The 24,640-nt window shown below is 37.1% G+C and overlaps 1 protein-coding gene across 7 annotated transcripts in view; it reads left to right on the top strand.

Annotated features, from left to right (window-relative positions):
• COL14A1 (collagen type XIV alpha 1 chain) overlaps positions 1 to 24,640 on the top strand; it is a 114,953-nt gene that overhangs the window by 64,101 nt on the left and 26,212 nt on the right. For all 7 annotated transcript variants that reach the window (XM_066176820.1, XM_066176784.1, XM_066176792.1 and 4 more), the window contains 14 exons: positions 597 to 713; positions 2,543 to 2,689; positions 4,893 to 4,967; positions 6,300 to 6,439; positions 7,570 to 7,693; positions 9,249 to 9,392; positions 11,371 to 11,535; positions 13,056 to 13,094; positions 13,296 to 13,434; positions 15,691 to 15,833; positions 16,677 to 16,786; positions 17,905 to 18,063; positions 22,049 to 22,126; positions 22,408 to 22,494. In XM_066176820.1, coding sequence (XP_066032917.1) covers positions 597 to 713; positions 2,543 to 2,689; positions 4,893 to 4,967; positions 6,300 to 6,439; positions 7,570 to 7,693; positions 9,249 to 9,392; positions 11,371 to 11,535; positions 13,056 to 13,094; positions 13,296 to 13,434; positions 15,691 to 15,833; positions 16,677 to 16,786; positions 17,905 to 18,063; positions 22,049 to 22,126; positions 22,408 to 22,494 — 1,667 coding nt within the window. The remainder of the gene's footprint in view (positions 1 to 596; positions 714 to 2,542; positions 2,690 to 4,892; positions 4,968 to 6,299; positions 6,440 to 7,569; positions 7,694 to 9,248; positions 9,393 to 11,370; positions 11,536 to 13,055; positions 13,095 to 13,295; positions 13,435 to 15,690; positions 15,834 to 16,676; positions 16,787 to 17,904; positions 18,064 to 22,048; positions 22,127 to 22,407; positions 22,495 to 24,640) is intronic.

Genomic DNA, 24,640 nt, shown 5'->3' with positions numbered 1-24,640 from the left:
TGGCTTTCTACAGCTCCCTGAATAAATTTTCATGTGGAAGGCTTTCTCAGTCATGTGCAAACTGTTTTCCTAAAATGGAAGTCTCTCTTTCTATGAGATTATCCCAGGCTTTAAAGTGATCTGCTGCACATCAGCAACACAGGAATCATAAAGCAGATATTATTTACTAGCCAAAAATATATTTACCTAGTAGTAGATGTAAATTTCCTTAATGAAAAGTCTATTTAGTATATTTTTTCGAGCTCCATCTAGAAGATTATTTGCTTTTGTATACCTAAAGCACAATTTTAAATTGGATTTTGAAAGAAATTCTGCTGTTACTATGATACTTCTACACTTATTTGTAATAACTGAACTTTATAGCAGCATTCGTTATTTAGTTTTAAGTAAATTGCCTAAAGTTCTAAACTTGTGTTTTTAAGGTTCATTGCTTTTTAAAATTCTTCTTTTAGATTTTCTTGACATTTCTAAGCAGCTATGGACATTATTTGTTAAAAATGAATTGTTTCACTAGTTTCACTGTAATTACTTTGTAATTTTTTCTTGTATGTCTTATTTGAGGCATAAAATTAATTTTTTTTATATTTAATTTTTAGTGTATCTGGGTGTGACAAATCTGGATTCCTACCAAGTCCGCATGACAAGTTTGTGTGCTCAATGGCAGCTTCACAGACATGCTACTGCTTACAGGGTAGTTATAGAGTCACTCGAGGGTAAGTTACTAAATAATTTGATATGCAGCTGCAGCCCAGTCCAGAGGATTGAATTGCATAGCAATTGTATGCAGTTAGACCTCCAGACTGGCTCCTGAAATACTGGAAATGATGGACAGAAGAGAGGTGTGTACATGCTGACAGTTTCAGAATGGAAGTAGCATCCCTGTCCTTTTATATCAAACACATTGTTAATTTGTGCTTTTTATGTACGGGACTTACATCTATCAGTAGAGGAAAGGTGATTACCTGAGTTTTTCACTGCTGTAAGGAACAGAAGATGAATAAGGATGAACCGAATACATCAGAGTTTGTAAATATACCACCGGCAGTAGCTTTGTAAGATTAGGATAGACAGAAGGGGGAAGAAGGGTAGAAAATCTCTGAATGAATCTAGACCATGCCCACAGAATCAGAACAATGTCCAGTTTTGTTTGTTTTCATTCTGTTGATGCTTCACTGTAGCTTATAGTAGTAAGGTTACTCATTTGGATAAACATGACACAGTTTTATGCAGTCACGCAAGGTGTCTCGATGCATTTAGCGCTGTGCATGTAGATGGTAAATTACAGCCCCTTCAGCCTCACTGATTCTCAGGTGTAGCCAGAAGACATTATAGAGAGGTCACTATTTTTGCAGACAAACTCTTTTATCCCAAGTAGACATCAGTGCTCTTCTGACTGGCGGCAAATTAAAACCTTGGATAACTTGAGAGAAGTGCAGTTAGTGACACTTAATGGGCTATGTTAAAGGTATCGTGAACAATAACACCGATCTTGTGGCAAAAAAATGTAATGACCTTCCTGTGGAATGGCAAGTGGGTGGTGATAAGGTTTATTTGGAGCCCTGAAATACAGACAGGCTATTCAGATAGCAGAGATCTTGGCTCACACACGACAGCACAGACATCCCTCTCATATGGGAGCTAGCCAACATTCTACTTTCTTCGCATGGAACTGCCAGAATTGTTTTAGCTGAGCTGAAAGCACCTAAATGTGAGAAGAACAGCCTAGAGTGTGAACAAACGTTTCTTATTAATATCTATCCTGAAGGGATTTGGTTGTTAACTCGAGTATCTGTCTGGTTCAGGTGGTGATCAAATATTTTTATACTAGTGTAACACCTGATGACCATTGAATGACTGTCGTTTTTTTAATATACTCTGCAAAATGTGATATCAATTGCTTGTATTTCACTTCTTCCTGTTGCAGATTTTAAATTGTGATAAAGTTTTTCTTGTTATTAAAATATGCCTTATGCTATTTCCAGTACCCAGCCTTTTTCCGTTGTCCACACATTTTCCAATCCAGAATTTAGCAGTTTTGGAACCCTGTAAATGCCATTCCTTAACCATCTTGCAAAGTGGTCACTTGTGAAAGCTGGAATATTGTATCTAGTTCAGTCTCTTTCGCTGTGACCAAGCACAAAACAGATGCTGAGAACCAGAGGCATAGACAAAGGATGTCATAGAATTACATAATGCAACAATTCCTAGTTAGACTCTGATAATTTAGGACTAGATCCAAAGCCCATTCATGATAGTGTTAGTGATTTTAATTGCCTTCAGAACATGGGGCAAAATGAATCTTTTTTTTACTGAAGATGTTTGACACATTCCTCAGCTCCTACTTAGTATGAAGAATGAAATGTTAGAGACCTCTGCACAGAGGTCAGTTTCCAAAAGTAAGGCAGCATGTAGTTTATTAACTCATGTCAACCTCTTACCCTTCATATGCTGCCACGTACCCTTCTTATTTATGATTGAAATTACATTATTCAATAAAACAGTATTAAAAAAAAAGTTTTTATGGTTTCTTTTGTAATTCCAGATGGAAAAAAGGAAGAAGTAAATCTTGGTGGAGGGACGCCTAGACATTGTTTCTTTCAGCTGATGCCTGGAACCAAATATAAAATCAGTGTTCATACACAGCTTCAGGAGCTGGAGGGCCCTGCTGTGAGCATCACGGAGACAACGTGTGAGTAAAACACAGGAGGCCGAGTTCAGCCAGCAGCAATAATGCTCGATTGCTTCTCATATTCTGCCCTTTGCCCACACATGTGCTATTCCTACAGTTTCCTTTAGCTGAACTATTAATTTTCAAAGTACATTGTGACTCCTTCACAGTGGTGCAGGATTCTTACACCACTGCTGAATTAATTATTAAGTCACATTCAATAACTCTATTGGACTTAATGAGAATGACGCAGGGAGGATGGTTTCATTTTCATCATAAAAAGTCCCACTGTGGTGGATACTCTTGAGTATCCATGACTTCGGGGAAAAATACAGAAGAATGAAGCAAACAGGGAAACTTTTGTTCCGGCACCTGTTGTTATTCAGTAAAATTAATTAGTATTTGAATAATTTAAAGTTAAATGGAACCTTGAAACACAATTTATTTAAGCATTTTGAAACAAACCAACCAAGCAACCAAACTTTTTAATTATTAGTAGTAGTCATACAAGACAAGCAACCCCCCCCCCCCCCAGCTGTTTATGAAGGCAAGATCCTGCTGTCATGAATTAAAAATACTGTAAAATAAAACATGGGACTACTAGAATCAATGTTTTATTTTTCTTTGAGCCCATTTCCAATTTCAGCATTACCTCTTCTCTATATTGCTGGACCCCACAATGCTGTTCCCTTTCTCTCAGGGTAGAAAGTGTTTATACTTTTCCTCCCACATTTATGGTTTCACATGGGAAAAACTTGCACAGGTGCATTACTCCAATTCTTCCTTGTCCAGGGCTCATTCTCTGAGCAGTGAGCAAAAATCCAAGCTTCTCTTGCTTTTTTGGGGAATAGGGTTTAGTGTACTCTACAGTTCAAGGAGCTAGGAGACATGAGGAAGAGCACACCTTGGCCCGTTTGTCCATTTCAGAGCAATGGTTTGTGATGCAGACAAATTATTATCTCACCTCAAAGGGAAACAGTCCTCAGGGTGACCTGTACCTCTTTGGTGCTGAGAGCAGCTTCTCAGGTCACCTTACAGTAGTTGTGACGCTTTCTAAATGGGTCTGGTCCTGGGTTGTTGTGGCCGTGGAGGTCCTGGGAATTACTTCCTTGTAGGTGTTTCAGAGTCCTTTTTATTGCTGAATCTATTGGGAAAACCTCATCAGCTGCAGTGCGATGTGGAGATGTAATGAATCCTGTTTGTGCTGATCTTTCCCAAATATAGGTTCCTTTTCTCAGGTTGCCATATCTAACTCTCGCCACTGCCTATAAATGTAATTTAGGTGTTACAGCAAATAACAAATATAGTCTTACTTGAAGGACTCATGTTCTGTTACCTGTGGCTTCTTAAGCTAAATGCATTGAACAAAAATGGCAAAAAAACCTTGAACAAAAGCAGAAGTTTTTCCTCCCATAGGGTTGTGGAAGTCAATGCTCATGCATTTTACCTCTGAGAGTTCAGCTGGGCTGTATTGGAAGGCGCTAAATAAAGCTCTTGCTTCCAGAAAAGCTGTCAGTCAGTGGTTGGATATTCACCTAGGTCTCTGCAAGAAATTCCGATGTCAAATTTTAGGAGAAGTGTGAGGGATGTTTTCAGAAACTATAAAGCAACTTTAGTACAAGTTGCTGCAGGCAACAGAGCTACTGTCCTGTTAGAGGTGTGGTCAGTGCTACATTTCTGTCTGGAAGCATAACAAAGTCTTTGACCAAATTCAGAAAAGTCCTCATCAGGGCAGACTGTGATCAGCTCTGAGTGCAGACACTGGCTTGCCTTTGCTCTCTGTCTTTGCATTTTGGATTGTAGGACTAAGACCTTCTTCCTTCCAGGGTGAATAAAGACCTACTTTCTCTTACTGAGGTTTTTTGGTGGGAAAGGAAAAGGACACAGACATTTTTTCAAAACGAATTATGGTTTCTAGGTCAAGAATTGTGCTGGCACAGTCTACTACACTGGCTAATCTCAAAAAGAGGCAGTTCCAGTAGTACTTCAGTTGCATTATTGTATCATCCACACTGAATATACAGCCATTAATTGTTTTCTGTTAGTAATATTTTCTTTCAGGTGACATTTCTTGCATGCACCCACCTGCATTTATCTCCAATTGCGTAACTAGTTGATTAGAGAGAGTGAATTTTTTTTTAATGTGGAGATGAGTAGAAAATGCTGTTTATTAAAGATATTGGGCTTTTAAGCACGTTTGAATATTCCTTCTTTTATTCTCCAGTACCGTTTCCTACTCAACCACCAACACCACCTTCAACACCACCTCCACCACCTACAATCCCACCTGCAAAAGAGGGTAAGTGCCACATGTGTGAGTTTCTGGTAATTTTAAAGTGTTGATGCAACGTTTTTCTGCTTCTGATGGTATTTTAGACCTGTGGGGAGCGATCTCACAAGACATTTGCTGTAGAAACACTGTTAAGGCAGCTGGCTTAAATTTAATGAGCCAAAAATCTGACATCATTATTGTACTGTTGAAATTTGCTGAAAGGGTGGTTAATATATGTGACACTTCCTTTTTTCCAAAACTCCTAAACCATACATATTTTGCAACTGAAGCAGACATCCTAGGGTAATTAAACTTCAAAAGCTGAATTGTTTTTGAATATGTCTACTTTAGGTAATGTGAAAAGTATGGGCCAGGTTCAGGTTCTCCTCTTTAAATGCAGACTTTCTTTTATTATTATTTGAATGCGTAGTGTTTTGTACAGAGGCTCAAAATGTTTCTGTGAGAGGAGCATTATTGCTGGAGACTGAGGATCAAATATATCAACTTTAAGTCGGTGGACCAAAGTTACATGTAGAAATTGAGAATTTAACCCACAAGCCCAGGAAAAAAAGACCTTGTATGTGTGTGTGTTTAGAACTGCATAGGAGCAGATAATGAGGGTTGTTGTTATCCAAGGAGTAATCAACAGAAAATGAAAAATACAGGTTTGTGTCTTCTTGTCCTATTCTCTGGATTTAGATGAAATACGAAGATGAAATATGTTGAAAAACATAACTTTGGTTTGAGACAGTTTGTTTCTGACCCCAAGCAATAGACTTGGATTATCTGGAGTGCTGAAGGTTCCCAGTTCCCATGGAAGAATGAGCAACTTATGTGAGCAAATGCACAGCTCCTGCAGGCCATTTTGCCTCAGGACATGCTGGAACAAGATGAGATGGGTGAAACCTGCATTGCTCCTACACAGTGCAGTTGAAATGCATTAGACACTGCAGACCTTAGGGTAATTTTTTGAATGGAATAGTTTCCCAGAACCTCTATGGCTGAAATTCTGTCATCTTGCTTACTGTGTCATGCTAGGAGTTTGACATTTTATAAGTTCCTGTGTGACTTTACTTAAAAACCTAAATAAAAATGGAAATGATTGGCCAGACTTTAAAGAACCATTGAAGTGTGTTCTGTGATAAGATCTATTGGTGCAGACAATTCTCCCTTGCAGAGCTCAGCTGGTTCTACACCTACACTGAAGTCAATGCCAGCAGGTCTGTTGGCTGAAGCATAAATAGCTAACATTGAACAAGGGCTTCTCATGATGGTTGCATTATCTTAAATGATTTATAAGATTTCGTGAGGAGCTGAGGCATTGCTCTAATTCCAAAATTCTTGCTTTTTCTTCCTCAGTGTGCAAGGCAGCCAAAGCTGATCTGGCATTCCTGGTGGATGGGTCATGGAGTATTGGAGATGACAATTTCAATAAGATAATTAACTTTCTCTATAGCACTGTTGGAGCTTTGGATAAGATTGGTCCTGATGGAACACAGGTAATCAACATGAGCAGAGATGGGGGGCACATGGACTTGGACAGGGTATTTTAGACTAGACCAACAGTTAAATTAATCAAGAAGTAACTGACATAATTTCACAGTTCTGTGAAAATATAAACTGCTCTAGGTCAGTATCTTTTTTCAATACCTTTTTATACACACAATATGTTAAAATTCATAATATAAATTGTGGTAGCATGAGGGCTAAGTATCATTTCAGTCTCCTCTAATTCTGATGACATTTAAGTTTGTTAATGCTTTTGGTACTCAGTGTAGTGTTCATTTATAAGTAAGCTAAAAATGGCATTGATAAGGAAAACTAAAGGTTCTGTTATTTTAAATCACACACTCTACAGATCTACTGTGCTTGAAATAAAATTTGCAATGATTGTTGCAAGTGTTACCTGTATAATTTGTGGTTTGGGATCTCACTGGAAGTTAATTTTAACTTGTTCAAACCCTGAGGAATACTTCATTTTTACTGTTTCTTGCTATACAGCTATTTTTCCAGAATAGAGTAAATGGTGCTTCCGAAACTTTGATGCAAATTTAAACACAATGGCTCCTTTTAAAACAGGGATGCCACTTATGGAATATGAAGATCAATATATGCTTTGTGAGTTCTAGGGATTTAGTGTACAGTATTGTAATACAGGGTCTTAAATCATGTAGTGTCATATTTGACAGAGGCAATATTTCAAAATATATTCCTGAATCTTTCTATTACTTGCTTCAGTCTTGCTCCCTAGCTTCAGTTACTTATGTGCAGTTTTTAATTTGTGGAGACTGAATTAAGTCCCAGCATTTCTGAGTATGAATAACTGTACACATGTGAGCAGCTGTAACCAGGACTTTGCTTTTGGGCTCGATTATGCCTTGGCTTCTCCCAAAGTGAGTATTACTGTTTGCTGCAAATTGAAGCCACAAAGTATTAGATGGTTGCCAAGGTTGCAGAGAGTAAGACTGAATTTTATTTAGTGAAAGCTTTCTTAAAGAGAAAAAAAGTCTGGCTTCAATTTAAGGATGAAGGAAATTTACAGGATAAATCCTTGTTTTAAGTAGTCAGATTCACTTACTTTTTGCTTACTCAGTGGTGCTTTTGTAATGAACATCTTCTATGTGCACAGGTGGCAATAATTCAGTTTAGTGATGATCCCAGGACAGAATTTAAATTAAATGCATACAAAACAAAAGAGACTCTTCTTGAAGCTATTCAGCAAATAGCGTACAAAGGAGGAAATACAAAAACAGGTGAGAAAGGTCGTGATTGTAAGGCAGATTTTTTTCCCTCCCTTTCTAAGCAATATTTCTTTCCCATTTGCTAAGTGGTTTAGTTAATCACTGCAAAACCAGTGATAACATGCTGTCTCCACACTGAAGATGAAAGGTTGGGCTCTGAAATGAGAATATCTTTGTAGTCTTAGTTTACACACTTCAGCCCCTGCTGCTGCATGTTCACCCCTAATGCATTCTATCCAGGGATAATGAGGAGCAGGGAGGCAGGGAGAGGGGCAGGAGGGCAAATTTATTTTGGAGTAGTGGAAGGTGGAATGGGAAGTAATATGAAATCAGCTTAGCAAGTGAACAGAAAAGTGAGAAAGGGGAGAGGGTAGGAGGGAACTTGAAGAGCATGTGGAAGGCTGGAGAGAGTGGAGGGTCTCTTTGGTTATAAGCCAGGGCAATTAAGCCTCTGTGGGATGTTTAAGATTAGGATGGGGAAAGATGTCTGTTAAGGTTACATTTTAATTAATCCCTTAAGATAGCTCTCTGATATAAAGAAATGAAAGATGAGGGTTGAAAGGGTTAAAATCAGTTTTAGTTGGAAACCATGTGTTTTATTATTTTCAGACTGCACAGAAATTTCTTGCAGCTGTTGCATTGCATCCATTTTCAGCATTATCAAAATAGTTTTCCATTTACTACAATGACTTTCTCAGTTGTTAATGTAAACAGTCTCTACAATCCAGAAGAAGAAAGTTTTGTTATCTTTAACCCAGCCAGCAGCTAAATACCACCTAGTGCTCACTCACAGCCCACCCCTAGCCCTGGTGGGATGGGGAGGAGAATCAGAAAAGGGTAAAGCCTGCAGGCTGAGGCAACAGTTTCATGATTGAAATAAAGTAAAATGCAATAATAATAATAGTAATTAAAAGGTGTATAAAAAATAGAGGGAGAGGAACCCCAAGAAAAACAGATGATGCTCAGTACAGTTGCTCACCACCTGCTGGCTGATGCCCAGCCCATTCTGAAGCAGGGATTGACCCCTTCTGGCTAACTCCCCCGAGGAGTTTATACACTGGGCAGGATGTTCTGTAGTGCAGAGTATCCCTTTGGCCAGTTTGGGTCACCTGTCCTGTGTACACTCTCCTCCAGTCTTCTTGTGGAGCTGCTCAGGGGCAGAAAATGAGACACTGAAAAGTCCTTGACTAAGTGCAGCTTAGCAACAACCAAAACATCATCCTCAACATTGGCCTCACATGGAGTCCAAAACTCAGCACTGTACCAGCAATAAAAAAAAAAAAAAAAAAAGGTCTATCCCAGCTGGAACCAGGACACCCACACTAATCATGTTTGCAATCTTCATCTTCTGGATTGAAAAATGGATGGCCAAAGCCATTGGAACTTGAAACCTTAAAGTCAAAATCAAACTTTTCTAAATCTTGATTTTAATAACTACAGAATGAACTAATTGACAGACTACTCAGGACACAAGAGATTTCTCTTTTTATATATGTCTTACATGTGATATGAGAAGCCAACAGAAATCAGATTTATATTACAGTCAATATCAATTTTTTTGTTACAGGCAAAGCCATTAAACATGCACGAGAATTCTTATTTACAGGAGAGGCAGGCATGAGAAGGGGCATTCCAAAGGTTTTGGTTGTCATTACTGATGGACGATCACAAGATGATGTGAACAAAGTCTCCAGAGAAATGCAACTAGATGGTAAATTGTTTGGTTTTAAAAACAATTCACGTGTTCTTTTTTTTTCTCATTGTTTGCATCTACATAAGTGTGAGCATGAGGTAAGGGTAGCTTTTGCTCCAGATTCTCAGTTTTAAAGAAAACAGCAATTGCTGAGAAACAGAATATCACTAGGATAGGATTAGATTCTGGATACTTTTGATTAGTGGAATGATTTTTCATTTTGGCACCAGTGCTAAAATCATGTAGTAGTCAATGGAATTGTTCCCAGAATGAAGAAGTTGGGGAATAGGATCCTGAGAATCTGGATTGTCATCTATAAAGTGTAGTCTTGTGGTTATGAGCAAATTGAACTATTTTGTTTTCAAGACAAGAGGTCCATTGAAAATTCTTATACTGTTTCTGACCTGCTCTCATGTTACACTAATTACCTCTAGGAATTTTTTTAAAGCTTCAATTTTAGAGCTTTAAGCACCCACTCCATGTTGTGAATCTAAGTGTGAGAACTGGATTAATTCTTGCAGAAATTTATGTCAAAACCCAAAGGACACAGTGGAACAGAACAGTGGAACACACCTGGAACAAAACTAAGGGTTGGAAGAAAATAAACTATCTTCCTTTTAATGTGAGGTGACCTAAGGAGAAGGTCTTTTTTAAAAGACATTTATGCATTTTATTTGCTTTTAGCTTTGACAGCTATGAAGTTCCCAGTGTAGTTCACTGATTTCTGAAACCAAATGTAGTTGACCAGCTTGGCTGCCTCCTTGTTTTGTTGCTAGATGCTGAGTGCAGGGCCTTCATCAATCCAGCCTAAGACAAAATAGTGGGCTTTCATAACCTGTTTTAAGTAGCAGTCAAGAAAACCATGTATTTGTAAATAAATTGGAGTTTGTGTCTAAGCTGAACAAAACCGTTCATCTCTCAGGTAAGTCTTGCAGTTGCATTATTAGCTCCTGGGCTGGGAATGACCTCCAGGGAAGAGGGCACTTTGTGTGGGTTCAGTTGCTGGGATGTGGCACATGAGCTCCCGTCTCCCATTTCCTCTGGAGTGAGCTGTACAGTGAGGCTGCAGATAGGCTGGAGCAGGTACTGATGGCCATCTGTGGTGGAGGCTGGCACAAAGAGGTGCTGATCTTGGATGAGACATGAAGATATTGTTATAAGGTATTAAGTTAAAGTTTTGTTATGCTAAAAACTCTGCAGAAAGTGATGTATACCCCTGGTCCTCATTCAAACTTTAAGATAATATTACTTGACTAGAATAAATTTGTGACTGAGCCATGCTAGCACAGTATATCCATTAACTATATTCAGCTGGATTTAGAGAGGTTTTTCCCTTCATGTCTTATGGAAGGGAAGATGTTGAAAAACTTATGGCTCTTTTGTTGCTTCTGAAACATGTAGGATATAGTTTCCGTTTAATTTAAATCCTCTAAGTCAGGCTTCAATTTTAAAAAATATTCATGCTAAATATATGGAACAAATTGAACCAGTGCAGTTAAATTGCTGATGAAATGAGAATGCATTAATTTCAGTGCTCACTCATGAGGTAACAGTGCCTTGAAATCATATATATACTAACACGTGGCACAGAAAAAAATCTGTAAAGGACCTGCAGGGAATTAATTTTTCTACTTTTGTACTTGATACATGGATATTTTTGTGTGATACAGTATGGCATTAAATTAGAAAAGCATTTAAACATATGCTAAATCTTTACTGAGTCATCACATATCTTCAAGAAAACATATAAGGTTTAACTTTAATTAACTAATTAATTAAAATTAATTAATAAAGAGCCAGAAGAAATATTTCAGAGAGAATGTTTCACTTTTATTTTAGATAACTAAAGTGAATTTTCTTGTGCTGTGGGATAATAATAAAATGTCCGTGTTTGTGTTTAATCAGGAAAGGAGTCAGTGCAAATATAGTTGTGTTCATATTGTATTTCCATTCTCAAAATGAATGACTCAGAGGAGTATTCTTTTTTGTTTTACAGGTTTTACCTTTTTTGCTATTGGAGTGGCTGATGCTGACTATTCAGAATTAGTTAATATTGGCAGCAAGCCCAGTGAAAGACACGTCTTCTTTGTGGATGACTTTGATGCCTTTACAAAGATTGAAGATGAGCTGATCACTTTTGTTTGTGAAACTGCATCAGCAAGTTAGCCATTTTTATTCATTTTTCTTTCTAAAATAGCTGCTAAATACTGGGGAGATTGCAACTATTAATTTTCTATTAAGACATATTCTTGATCTTTTAAATATAATTTACTGCTGACATTATAATTCTAACGTTATTTCCGCAGAAGATTAAGGAAATGAAGATGTTGTGACTTCAAAATAATTAGTGGTTGTTTCTATAAAGTCAGAATACAGCCGCTGATCGTCAAAAACTCATTTCAGGTGTTGTTGTCATTTCAAAATCATTGAAGTTAATTATATTTTATTTTCTAGGGTACTTTAACCTTCTGCAAGTGTATTGCTAGCTACATTCATTCTTAATGAAGTCACATGCTTAATTTATTAATATTGATCCAATCATTAAAGTTTTTGTTATGAAAGTAGGTGAGTTGTAGCCTAAGCAAAAGCATAAAACACACTCAAATTCTGAAATCTGTGAGAAAGCCACACTTCCATTTCTTTATGAAATTTAAGGGATAGACATTCCAGAGCAACACTTAATGATTATTGGTCAGTAATTCACATGCTTTTAGGTGTGTGCCCACAATTTCTTTCCTTGTGTATAAGCCAGGAAGCAGGCACTGTGTAGATGATGCGAATCATTTGTGTCTGTAAGGAGTACATGTGCTCAAGGCTGTGAGTTATCATCAGGCTGTGAATTGTCAGAGCTGATAAGCAAAAATAATGTTGCTTGTGAGCCATCAGTTCTGAGATTTTGACCATTGGCTCTGCTTTCAATGACAGAGAGAATGTTAAACATTGACAGTACTCAACAGTGTCATTTATTGGTCACTTGTGCTTGTTTTCTAAAAGTGATATTCAAATGTGAGTATCCTAGAGTGCCATATTTGCTTGATATGCGGCTTTAGGCTTGTTGATTTCCCAGGGCACCTTTCCTGAAATATATTAGTGACCTTCCTTCCCTGCAGAAAGAGCTATATAAACATTATTTACAGGTGTTTAAAATGGGAGCACACATCTTAAGGACTGTTCTGGTTTCTCTTGCTCATGAAAACCATTGTGGAGCTTGAAAGTGTACAGAGAATGTCAGCTGCAGTACTTGAACTTGAGATGTGCTAGAGAACTTCACAGAGAATTAGGGAACACTTTGTTAAGCCCCAATATAAGGCATACATTATTTTATACAACAGGCAATGAGTTTGTTGCTTTTTTTTTCAATGAATTTGAAATTGCTGAAGAGGTTGTGAAGACAGGTTTATAGGGAGGATTAGACAAATTAACGGACAAGAGATCCATAAAAGTATGTTATATGTAGCACACAGGGAACACCCCTTAATATCTTTGCTACAGCCCTTGGGGATCCTGAGAAACATTGACAGAATGAAGTAGAAAGCAGCCAGGTTTGCCTGTCCTTCCTACCCAACATCTCCTTTTGCTGCTCTTGGGGGAAGAGTGCTGAGTTTAGGACTGAGTGCATGATTGTTCTGACTCAGTGGGACATCTCTTGTATTCTTAAATGTATCTTTTTTTCTTTTCCAGCCTGCCCACTGGTAGTTAAAGATGGCAATAATTTTGCAGGTACAGTATTTTTGTGTTCATTTTTTTTTTCTGATTTATGGAATAATTTTCAATACGTTATTTTCACAGGATTAGTCAATGAATTCCCTTCATGTTAACAGGCAATGAAACTCTTAGATACAATTGGCATTGTGTTTTTTGTATCTTCTAATGCAGTATTAATTTGAATTAATAAAATATCAACCTTTTGATATCTTCCAGGATTTAAAATGATGGAAATGTTTGGTTTGGTCGAAAAGGAGTTTTCAGCTGTGGAAGGGGTTTCCATGGAACCTGGTACATTTAATGTTTTCCCATGTTACAGACTGCACAAGGATGCTCTGGTATCCCAGCCTACCAAGTATGTCTTCACATATAAATACACAAAAAAAGCATGAAGTTAATTTTCTAGTGCAGGCAATTATTAATTTCAGGGACTGGTATTGTAAAGTCAGAAAGAGCAGAGGTGCTAGTGTATATCTGTGATATGCTGATTAATAGGAAAACTGTTTGGTGTTCTGAGCCTTCCATCAGTTTAATCCAAAAATAACAGTTGTAGGTAAAAGTGGGTATGTCCACTGACTATTTTGGGTTTCCCATGAGCCAGTTTCGGGGTTATGTCTGTGTAACACCTGGCAATTTCGTTCAAGCCTATGTCTGGGCAGATTCCAGTCTGCAGCACTTTGTGAAAGGTGCCTCTGGAATGCAGGTTGAAGTCTCATAGAGTTCAACATGTCCTTGAAGCAAGGGTCAGAATGAGAACCTGCTTCAGCTGTCCTCAGTCACTTTTACTGCAGTTTGTGTCTAGCCATTGGTTACAAAGGATGATTAATCCCCTTATGTTGTAGAGAGTTTGTGTGAACCCCATCTAGTACCCTCCTGGGAGGCAGGACAGCTTTCAATCACAAGGACTGTATCTTGGGAGGGTTATGGAGGAGGCCATGAGGAATCCCCTGACTGAACTTTTACAGTCATTCCTCAGAGAGGAAGTGATGGAAACACTGTTTCTTGTATGAACAGTGTCTGTGTTGTGTTGGTGTCCTCTCAGTCCAGGCCCCTACTTCATATTAAGCGGCACCAGAGAGAAGCAGTGGCTCTGATGGATTACACATGGCAAGGTGTAATGAAAAATATTCTTTAGCTAAGAAAAATAAGAAAGGAGAATCAGTGGGAAATTAAAGGTTTATATTAGATATCGTCAGAGTGTGATGATCCTGTTGTATCCCAGTTGGAGCTGTACTTCCTGGTGCTGTTTCACATTCTCCTTGTTTTGTTTCCTCCTGGGCCTAGATGGACTGAGATGTTGAGGGATTAACATTTCCCACTTCTTTTTCGTTTTCTGCTTCTTTCTAACTTGATCTGCTGCCATTATATGCTATTCTCTAGCTGCCACCCCAGCCAAGTCTTACTGCCTCATTAGGCTTTCACTCCTTTTCATGGTTCAGAGAACACCTTTCTCTTGATGATCCACAGGTACGTCTGAAAAAAACACTTGGCTTTGTCTCTTCATCTGTGCACTGAATGCCATTAATTTTATTCTCCTTTTTGAACTATCTATCCCCAGACCTTGTGTTTAACCCACCCTGCTTATTGAATTGTCTTTCATTCTTGTACATTGGACACACTGTAAAGGCTTTTTTCTTTTACCTATTGAGTTCCCTCTCTTCTTCTATGGGAAATGGGCAGTGTAACATCACATTTGATCATCTATTGACACTGTGCAGAATGTACTGATGATATATCATGTTAACTCTATTTTTAGCATGATTCATATCTATAAATCTTCTGTGTGCCAGAAACACTTAAGAAGGAATGGGTCATATTTGGGGAACATAAATTGATGGAATGACTCTTGAGACTTCCTAATTAACAGACTAATTAACATTTAACATACAGTCAGTTGTCTAAGACACTTGTCCAAATGTTTGACTTCGGGATTTGACAACAAAAGGTTAAATTAAATTTGAAGTATGAAATAAATAATTTTTGGATATGACATAAAATAAAGTACTTCTTTTAGATCATAAAATTTCTCTCTCTTCTGCATAAATTCTAGGAAACCAGATTGTGTTTCAATGTGTGATATGTGCTGACTTCACTTTCTTTTGTATTGGCTTTGAAATGTATAAACTCCATTCTCTATATTTTATAAAGCTTCCTATAACAGTCTGTCACTCCAAATTTTAATCCATTTATAATGGTTTAATGACAAAGGACATGTCTATTGAGGCTGGTTTTCCAAGCAATTTCCATTTCCATTGTCTCCTAAGTTTCAAATGTCTTGAAAGTGGCTATTGTTTGCTGGAAGCTTTAAATACAATTAATTTCAGCCTTACTTCCAACTGACCTCTGATTTGATCTTCAAATAATAAAAAAAAAAATTACATTTCAAGGTCAATTTTGTAAATTTCAAGGGAAACAATAACTTCTACTTTCTTAATAAGCATTCTTTTAGAGTTATCAAGTTGAGCAGATTTTATAAACAGTTGGATCACTTCTCAGTCTTGATTAATAGGGAAGTTTACAGAGTAGTAGAAAGCATATTAAGTGAAATTCTGATGAGTAAATCACCAGATTTAATACTGTTTCAGTTTCAAAGACATTATTTCTCTTACAGGTATTTGCATCCTGAAGGTCTCCCTTCTGATTACACCATCACGTTTCTCTTTCGGATCCTGCCGGACACACCTCAAGAGCCGTTTGCTCTGTGGGAGATTTTAAATGAAGCATATGAACCACTGGTTGGAGTTATTTTAGATAGTATGTGTTTTGTGTTTTATCAGTGATTTTAACTGTACAAATGATTAATTCTGTGTCTAGTTTTATTATTGCCAATGTTTCAGTCTGCTACCAGAACAACTACCTGAATCTGGCAGGGGGTAATCTCTAATGCATGGTTTTTAGATTCAATTTAACTGAATTTAACTTGGAGTTAGAGTCAAATTTTGAGTTAACTGCTTTAAACTGGATTCCAAGGATCTATACTAGATGCAATTTGATGTGAGGTACTCATCTGCTTTTAAAATTTCCAGTGCTTTGAATTTGATTCCGAGTGAATCTGTCTTGATAGAAGCCAGGGGTCCTGGGAGCATATGTAAGGGAAATGCAGTCTGGTGTAAAGCAGAGTTAGAACCACAGACGAGAACTCTTGATGGCTCTTCATTTCTGCTTGGTTTTACTTTCACAATTGTGAAACAGGGATTATAATTTACAGGGTTTTACTGTTGAGAAGATGAAGCTACTGTGATATCTGTTCTTCATAGCTGCAAGTTTGTCACCTTGAAGTGGGTGTGAATTAGGCATTTAGATGGCTTGAAGAAGAATTTTTCTTGTCCAGCTCCCACAGAGAGCTAATGTGAGAGCTGAACCAGGTAGACATGGGTGAGGTAAACTCAGAGCTGCTGGTTCCTTTTTCCTGTCAACCAGGAAACAGCATTTCTCTGATATAACTTGTTACTTCCAGGTCATTATGTTATTTATGAATGTGTTTTACTAACATTTGAGCTGTCATCTTTGGTCTGCTTTGTTAAATGCAAACTGACTCTTTCAAATACTGTATCAGGACTTTTCTTTAACACAGCCTTTAATTTTGATCTCACACAGATGGTGGAAAAACTCTGACTTTCTTTAACTATGACTACAAAGGAGATTTTCAAACTGTAACTTTTGAAGGTCCTGAAATAAGGAAGATATTTTATGGGAGTTTTCATAAGGTGGGTAATGACAATAGGGAAAAAAGCACTCTGAATAAAAGCTTGTGAGTTTTTCATGTTTGAAAATCATGTTTCATGAGGTCAGTTACTGCCAAAAAAAAGTGTATTTTGCATCACCTACCTTACTGTCATAAGTTGCATTTTGCCTGTGTTTTAGAGTTCATTTAAAAATACTTATCTTGAAAAGTATTTTAGAAATAAAGCAACTTTTCCTTTTAAGATTTGGATTGGCAGTGTCACTCAAAATAAAATGTCCAGGAAAAAAAAAATCATTCTTTCATCAGTTGTAATTTTTAAATATATTTTAAGAGCTGTGCCACATTGAACTTTCTTTTGTTATGAGAACTTATAATATTCTTTCTGAAAGAAGTGAAGCAGGGCTGGGATTGTAGCACCCATTTGTTGTAGAGGGTTGACTTTTTTCCTGATATTTGGATCTTTATTAAACAAAACAAAACAAACAAACAAAAACTTTGAGAGTTTGCTCATGACAGGGCAGTTGTAGCTAGTCCTCCCTACTGGGAGTGTCTCTGCTGCATCAGAGAGGGACAACAGAGTGTGATCAAGGCAGAAGGAAAAAATTTTAGTTATTGTGCTCTGTTTTCTGTAGTGCATTTGATGTGATTTGATTTTTTCAGTGTAAAAACTTCGTTATGACAGCTTTTGCTGTCAATATATAATTTACAAACTAAATTTTACTGCTTAGATTTGGCTTTTGCAAGTGGCTGGCTATAATGGCTGTAATGGTGAAATCCAGTGCTCTATACAAGGAATGACCACAGAAGCCAAGGGTTCTGTGAGATCTGAGTGTTATATGAACATTGCGTAGATCTTCTGGGGGGAAAAATTATTTACTTATTGAATAAATTATGTAAGTTGCCAATTTCTTTGCAGATGTTCCAGAAGTAGAAAAATAAACTAAATTCAATAAATATATTACAATCATAGAATAATTTAGGTCAGAAGGGACCTCTAGAGGTCATCTAGGTTATTCGTTTTGGAGTGTTCTTTGGGTTTCATTAGGAAACGTGGAATTAGGAGCCCCCCTTCTCCCTAGGAAAAAACACATATATCCCACATACTCCTTTGTACGTTATAACATCTTCTCTTTTGCTTAGTTGCATGTTATTATCAGCAAGACCACGGCCAAGATAATTATTGACTGCAAGGAAGTGGGTGAGAAGACCATTAACGCAGCAGGGAATATTAGTTCTGATGGCATAGAAGTGCTGGGGAGGATGGTGAGATCCAGGGGACCAAGGGACAATTCTGCACCGGTGAGTGGAACAGTAACCATTCTTTCTAAGATTTTAAATATCCTAAAAAACAACTCTTTGGGAACTTTGCAGTTAGTTTTAACTTGAAGCCAAGTGAATTCATATTTTAAAAGGTAAAGTCCCAGCATTTCAGAAATTCTGCAAAAGCCTGCAGTAGTTGTCAACTTGGGCAAAATATTTTTTTTTTATTATTTTAAAAAATGTAATAATAAGATCATCATTGTTGAAATTTTATTCTCAAAAACATATGTTAACACAGTTGATACATTCATATATGACTTGTGTTCCAAATTTAATTATATAGAGTAATACAATGTATAATCCCTTTGCCTGGGATTTTTTAAACTTTAGGTTTTAAAATTTTTAGTGAGTATTCCCCATGTCTGTTATTCCCTCTGATTCTTTGTTTGCCCCTTAATTCACTGTCTGCTCACTAAAAAATTGAACTGGTTTGGCACAGACTGTCCCCAAAAGCTCCCATCTTAGTATACTCTTATGTAATATAAGACATTTTAATGTGAAAGGTCTTCCATCTCCCCAGGTTTAAGTGCTCATTCATTCCTCTGAAATTATTCTCTAAAAGTAGTAATTGATCAATTTTCTTGCCTGGCAACCAATAAGAGTTTTTTTATTTTGTTTTGTTTGGGGGTTTTTGACCTTTTTGTGCATAGCACTGTTTGCTAATTGTCCTTGAACTTTCTTGACCCTAGAATGAGGTTAGCAGAGAATGTGAACCATGAACCAAGGCTTGATTTGAATAGGAGCAAGATTTCAAATCTGGTTTTGTTTATTAATATAAGGAAATACTCTTGTTTAGTAAAAAATAGGCCCTCAGAATATGTCTCTGTACAGAAAAAAAAAAAGAGCTTTTAGGACCCAAACAGATGGATAATAATTATATGAAGCCTGTAAAGACAATTACACAGAGAAACCTTTGTAGTCACATTCCAATAGAAACACAAAAAAGACAGACTTAGGAAATCTTGGAATTAGAGAAGGCTTTGTAAAGAAGTGGAAAGAAATGTGTCTTTTGTTAGAACATAGGAATTTATACAAAAAAATTCAGACTGCCCACTCACTGAAAAATTTGATTTTGTTCAAATGAATTGTAAAGCTGACATAAGATTGGAAATGTGTAGATGGAGATGAAAATTCTTCAGTAGTGTTAAGCTGTCTTCTACTATTACCATATATACCAAATCAGAAACAAATCAAGAAAGCACCCAAATGCCATCCTCTGAAGTCTCCATTCTGCACAATTTATTTATATTGAGTAGTTCCTCTTTGAATAGTCACATTTAAGATGTGAATGAGCTGGTTTCCTACTACAAAATTTGGAGGACATCAAAGGAATCTAGTAGGAGGCAGGATAAAGATTCTCAGAACAGCTATTAGATTAGTAGATTTCTTAGTTTTAAAAAAGCTTATTACATAAAAGTAAGCAGGCAGTTACTTTGGAACAAAGTTGTTCCGAAGTATGTTTTTTCTAATTATATTCACATGGAACAGTTTAACATTCTCAGAATGTTTTTAGTGTATTTTTAAAATAAATCAATGCAGAGCAGTCATTAGAGTTTTGCCAGACATTTCAATTTTGAGGAAATAGAATTATACCAGAGGTTTGGTTTTTTTCCTATCAATGTATATAATATGTAATGGTAAAATGAACAGGCAGAGATAGATAGATAGATAGATAGATAGATAGATAGATAGATAGATAGATAGATAAACAGAGCAAAAAGGGGATTAGGCTCAAGGTGCCTAATCCCTTTAATATTCCTGAATGAGTCATCTCAGGATTAGATTGTAGCCAGAGCAAAGAAACCTGACTGAGACCTGCAGCAAGTAATGTTTTCTATTCCTTCTGTGGGATTTAATGAAAAGTCCAACTTTAAAACCTTACCTACAATTCACAGACCTTCTCTTTATTGATGTTTCCTCTTTGAACTTTGTTTGCCTGCATGTATATGTACTGTTTGTAGTATTGTCTAACGTGATCTGTTGAGAAACATTTGCAGGGCTGTAGCCTGGTTAGATGAGAACTTTTCCACCTTACTGATTCTGCTTGCAGGGCTGAATGTTTAGAAAGCAAAATCACTATGAATGCAGAGACTTATGAATAAATGTTTAATAGTAGCAAAGAAAGCTTTGTTTTGGGTTTTAGCTTGAGTCAGAGCAACCCACCTAATGTTTTTAAAAAAGAATACTGAGTCATCCAACATTTGGATGGTGAATGCAGCATTTCAGAAAACGTCTGTTTGCTCTTTAATTTACACCGACAGACTTTATTGCTCTGGATGTCCAGATTGCCTAGTCCAGACAGAATGAATGCATGTACATGCCTATGTGTAAATTTTGCTAGTGCAAAACCATTGTTCAGGATAACAGAATGGCTTGGGATGGACTGGGTTACGGAAAAAAATGGCAATACAACTTCTGAACCTAAGGTGCCCTCTACAGAACCAGCTCTGGTGTTGCTGCACCCCATTTCTGGGATGTCTGATTTGCTTAAGGGCAGTATCATGCAAATGCCCAGATATTCTGTGTCCCAGAGCAGTGTGTGCCTGCACTTTCATCTGCTGCTGCACCTGAGCTAGTCAGGCCTCCTGGAGTTAGGAGTTTAGGGATGTGTAGCAAAGAGGGAGGCATCTAAGTGGCTCCACATGGAGCCAACTTCGATTTGACACTGATATGGACACAGCTGGACTCGGGGTGGGTCTCCATGAAGCCAAACTGAGAGACCAGATGCTGCCTTCATGCTGCACTTCAGCTGTCTGAGCTGTTTAGCATGGTGCCAGCTCTTTGTGTCTGCATCTGTAGTACAGCAAATCTACAAACCAGCTAGTCTGCTGGCAGGTGAGGAGCATGTCTATTTATATGAAAATATGCCTTTATTTAAAATATATTTGACTTTTATAAGAAAAAAAAATGAGGCAAAAGCAAAGGTGCACATATGTAGTTCATTTTAACAGCTTTAGAAGCAATGCAGTTATAAGAAAATTTTAAAGTTCATTCCTCTGTTCTGATCTTAAAATACTGCCACTGAAAATAATGGGAACAAACCCAGTGTTCTATGTCTAGCAGTTCCTCGAATTCTTTAACATGTGGGGTTAATTTAATGGGATGTACTGTTCCATACCATTCTCTATTCAGTATGCACATAAACAAGGCATGGAAAAAGAATAGAAATAGTAACAGAAGAAAGCTTCATCTCTCTAGACCCCTTTGTTCAGTCAGGGCTGTAAAGGAGATAGTTTGTTTTACCATTGAGTCCTATTGAGTATATTGTTTCTGAGTATCTAGCAGCCACTATTTTTAGCAAATGTGTGTGTTCTTGCAGATTCTTGTCCAAACCATGTTCCCAGACCTGTGATGGGAATTTTCTTTTCTGCCCAATGTTGTCACGTGGTGAGCAAGCTTTTCCCCATTCTTAAGCTATCATTGCCTGGGGATAATATAAGAGAGGGCATATTCTAAAGTAAAATTAAACTGGGAAAAATGAGAAATATTATTTGTGGCTCAGCTCCAGTGTAAGTAATAGTCTACAGAAGACCTTGTCCCAGATAGAATCTGAACAGCAGACCAGAGGGTTAAGAGGAATCATTCAGAGAAGCTAAACTCTCTTTCGCCTGACTCTTGATGTCTTTTTTGCTACAAAAAGATATTGGAAGATGCCATTGGGCAAAATAAGGAGCTAAAACACAGAGTGGGGGAAAATTAAACAAATGCGTGCAGCATTTAACCTTGAACAGCTTTGCTCAATTCATGTAATGTCTGATAGTTCAGATGCATTGGTTAGACACACATTTGGTAAAAGCAGTGGATTTACCATTTAAGTGTGGTATTTGTGGCTTGCTGCTCAAAGTCAAAAGCCTTTGTCTAATCTGAGTGCCTGAATCAAGTTGGCTTTGCTTGCTGATGGCTCCATTTCACACTGATCCTATATCTAAGAGTCATATTGTACATCACCCTTGTTTTGAAACAGCTGCAGTTACAGATGTTTGACATTATTTGTGCTACCTCATGGGCCAATCGAGACAAATGCTGTGAACTTCCTGGCTTGGTAAGAAACCTCTTTCAATAACTGTAGAATTTGCCTTTTATTTTCTATTTTGTTGAGACAAATGTTTTATTGGAAATGGATGATGAAAAGTTTTCGAAGAACCCATCTCTGCTTGGATTACTTGTCCTATTGAAAGTCAGTAAGACATATTTTTCTAAATCAAGTAGGTGCTTTTGACTGCTGTGTCTTAGACTGTACTAAATACTATGTCTTGGATTGATAAAATACCTAACACTTGAGGTTCTGGACATCATTTCTCTCCTGTCTTAACCTTTTCATAGAGAGATGAGGAAAATTGCCCTGCCCTTCCTCATGCTTGTTCCTGTTCAGAAGCCAATAAGGGTCCCCTTGGACCTCCTGGACCACCGGTAAGGTTTTATTCGGCTTTGTAGTGAACTGTTCCAAATAGTCCACTGGCCACCTTTATTTCAATACATGTGAATATACTGCCATTGTATAACTAATAAGGTTAAATTACAATTTCAAGTGTTGGTAAAGAGATAAAATTATATTCAGTTTATATTGAAGATGCTATAAATTATGTAAAGATGTATTATGCTGAAGCAGTTGGGGTATTCTTTAGACCTGGAATCCTTTTACCTGTCTGTAGCATTAGATATGTCATAGGTAGTGCCATTTATTTTCAAATTTTTAATCACCTACTCTCTACTCTAGCAGATGTGTATTAAATGTTGCTTGGAGTTTAGATTTCTGAAATGCTCAGTTTACAGAATTCTTATCAATTAAAGATACAGAACATGACAATGCCACTTGTGTAATATGTGATGAAAGAAGACTTTTTTGTCTAAAAAGCCCTACCTAAGTACAATATTTATTGGAAAGTAGAACTGGAAGTACAGGTTCTTCTGAGAGTTCTTAGAGGCAGAGAGGTATCCAAGAGCTGTGAAGAGAAGAAAGAATGAAATAATCTGCCTTTGTGGAAAGTTGAATTTCATTTTTTTTTTTTCATTTTCCAGTGAATGATGAAATGTACACTGTTACAACTTCTACATATCCTTAGTAGTGTCATTTTGATGGCACTCATTAAGAGTTTGCTGTGTACGTGTTGAGTAAGTGTGTGTATAAGTTCCTTGTGTAACCAATGGAACTAGATAGTCTCTTGTAGAAGACAATTATTTAACTTTCCCTCATGTCAGTGTAATATCTTAGATGGAATAAGTCTCCTTTCTCCTTATTGGCTTATTGAAACTGAGACAATTAATCAGACCAGACAATGAAGATACAGGCCCACTAAATTTTGAGAACTCAGTCTCGCATCCCAAGGCTGATTTTTATCAATTTAGGAAGGCTCTGCAACGGTCTATTATTGGTTTGGTTTAACAAGAATCCTCACTGGGATATTTGTTGAATGGTCATAGTTCTTTTCTGTTACAACTGGATAAATAGGATTGGTATCTTAGGGCTGCCTGCTGAGTGAGTTTGAGATGAGGCCCTTTCGTGAAAAGTTTGAACTGCATATTTCTCTGCTCATACTGTATCCTGGATGCTCCAGGGACATATTGTTAAATGAAAGAGCCAGGAAAGAAAGCAAAGGAAAATGCTTTTGGTGTTAAACTACACAAATTACATGAGATGATGTTTAACAACAAAATTGACTTGCACATAAAGCCTTCACGTAGTAGATCATAGCAGACATTAATCCTCCTGACAACTCAACTGAGTTCTGCAAGAACTGTTCTTCAAACTCTGGTACAAAAATCTGGAAAATAGGAAATTTGCTTAAGAGCTGCATCTTGAACAAGAAAAAATTATTCTGTTCTCCTATTTGAATATAGGTTATTAAACAAGTATGGATTAAAGTTTGAATTTCCACATTTTTGCATCCAGTTTATGTTCTGTAAAAAAGGCAATGGGATAATTCACATAAAAATGTCACATAAATTGAGTAGTTTGACCACACTTCACAGTAAAATGAAAAATGTTTGAAAATTATTTGACTAGAAGGATGTGTATTACTATAGGTCAAAAGATATATGGATCAAGAATTTCTAAGTCTTAACCCAGCAGTAAAATACTGTACTTCTATATATTACATTTAGGATTAACCATGTTTTGAATAGCATAGTTCCTGGGACGAAAAAGCTTATACTCAAGCAAAAAAATCACTGCCAAGGCAGGGAAATACGTGATTCTGGAACTCAGCCTGTTATAAGGGATGCTTTTGCCAGACAGATAGATGGCAGAGCTCTGGAGGGAAGAAAAAAAAAAAAAAAAAAAAAAAAAAAAAAAAAAAAAAAAAAAAAAGGTGTTCATCTCTGTGCCAACCAAAAGTCAGAAAGTCACATGTGCTATGTCTGGTCAGGAGTGCTCCAAGTTATTAAAATGTCATGTAACTTTTCTCCAAGCCAAGGATTCTTCTGTTTAAGAGATCAGGATCCTACCATGGAACCAGTTTTAGACATTAGGCTAAAAACACTCCAAATAAAATGCTTCCATTTGTTTGGCATAGTAACTCTAGAAAGAATCTTTAACCTTTTAGAAAATGCATCACTT

This window comes from Chamaea fasciata, unplaced genomic scaffold, assembly GCF_029207755.1.
Source record: "Chamaea fasciata isolate MVZ Bird 193981 ecotype frontalis unplaced genomic scaffold, bChaFas1.0.hap1 SCAF_1, whole genome shotgun sequence".
In the NCBI taxonomy this organism is placed as follows: Eukaryota; Metazoa; Chordata; class Aves; order Passeriformes; family Sylviidae; genus Chamaea; species Chamaea fasciata.
This window is presented reverse-complemented; position numbering and strand designations above follow the sequence as displayed.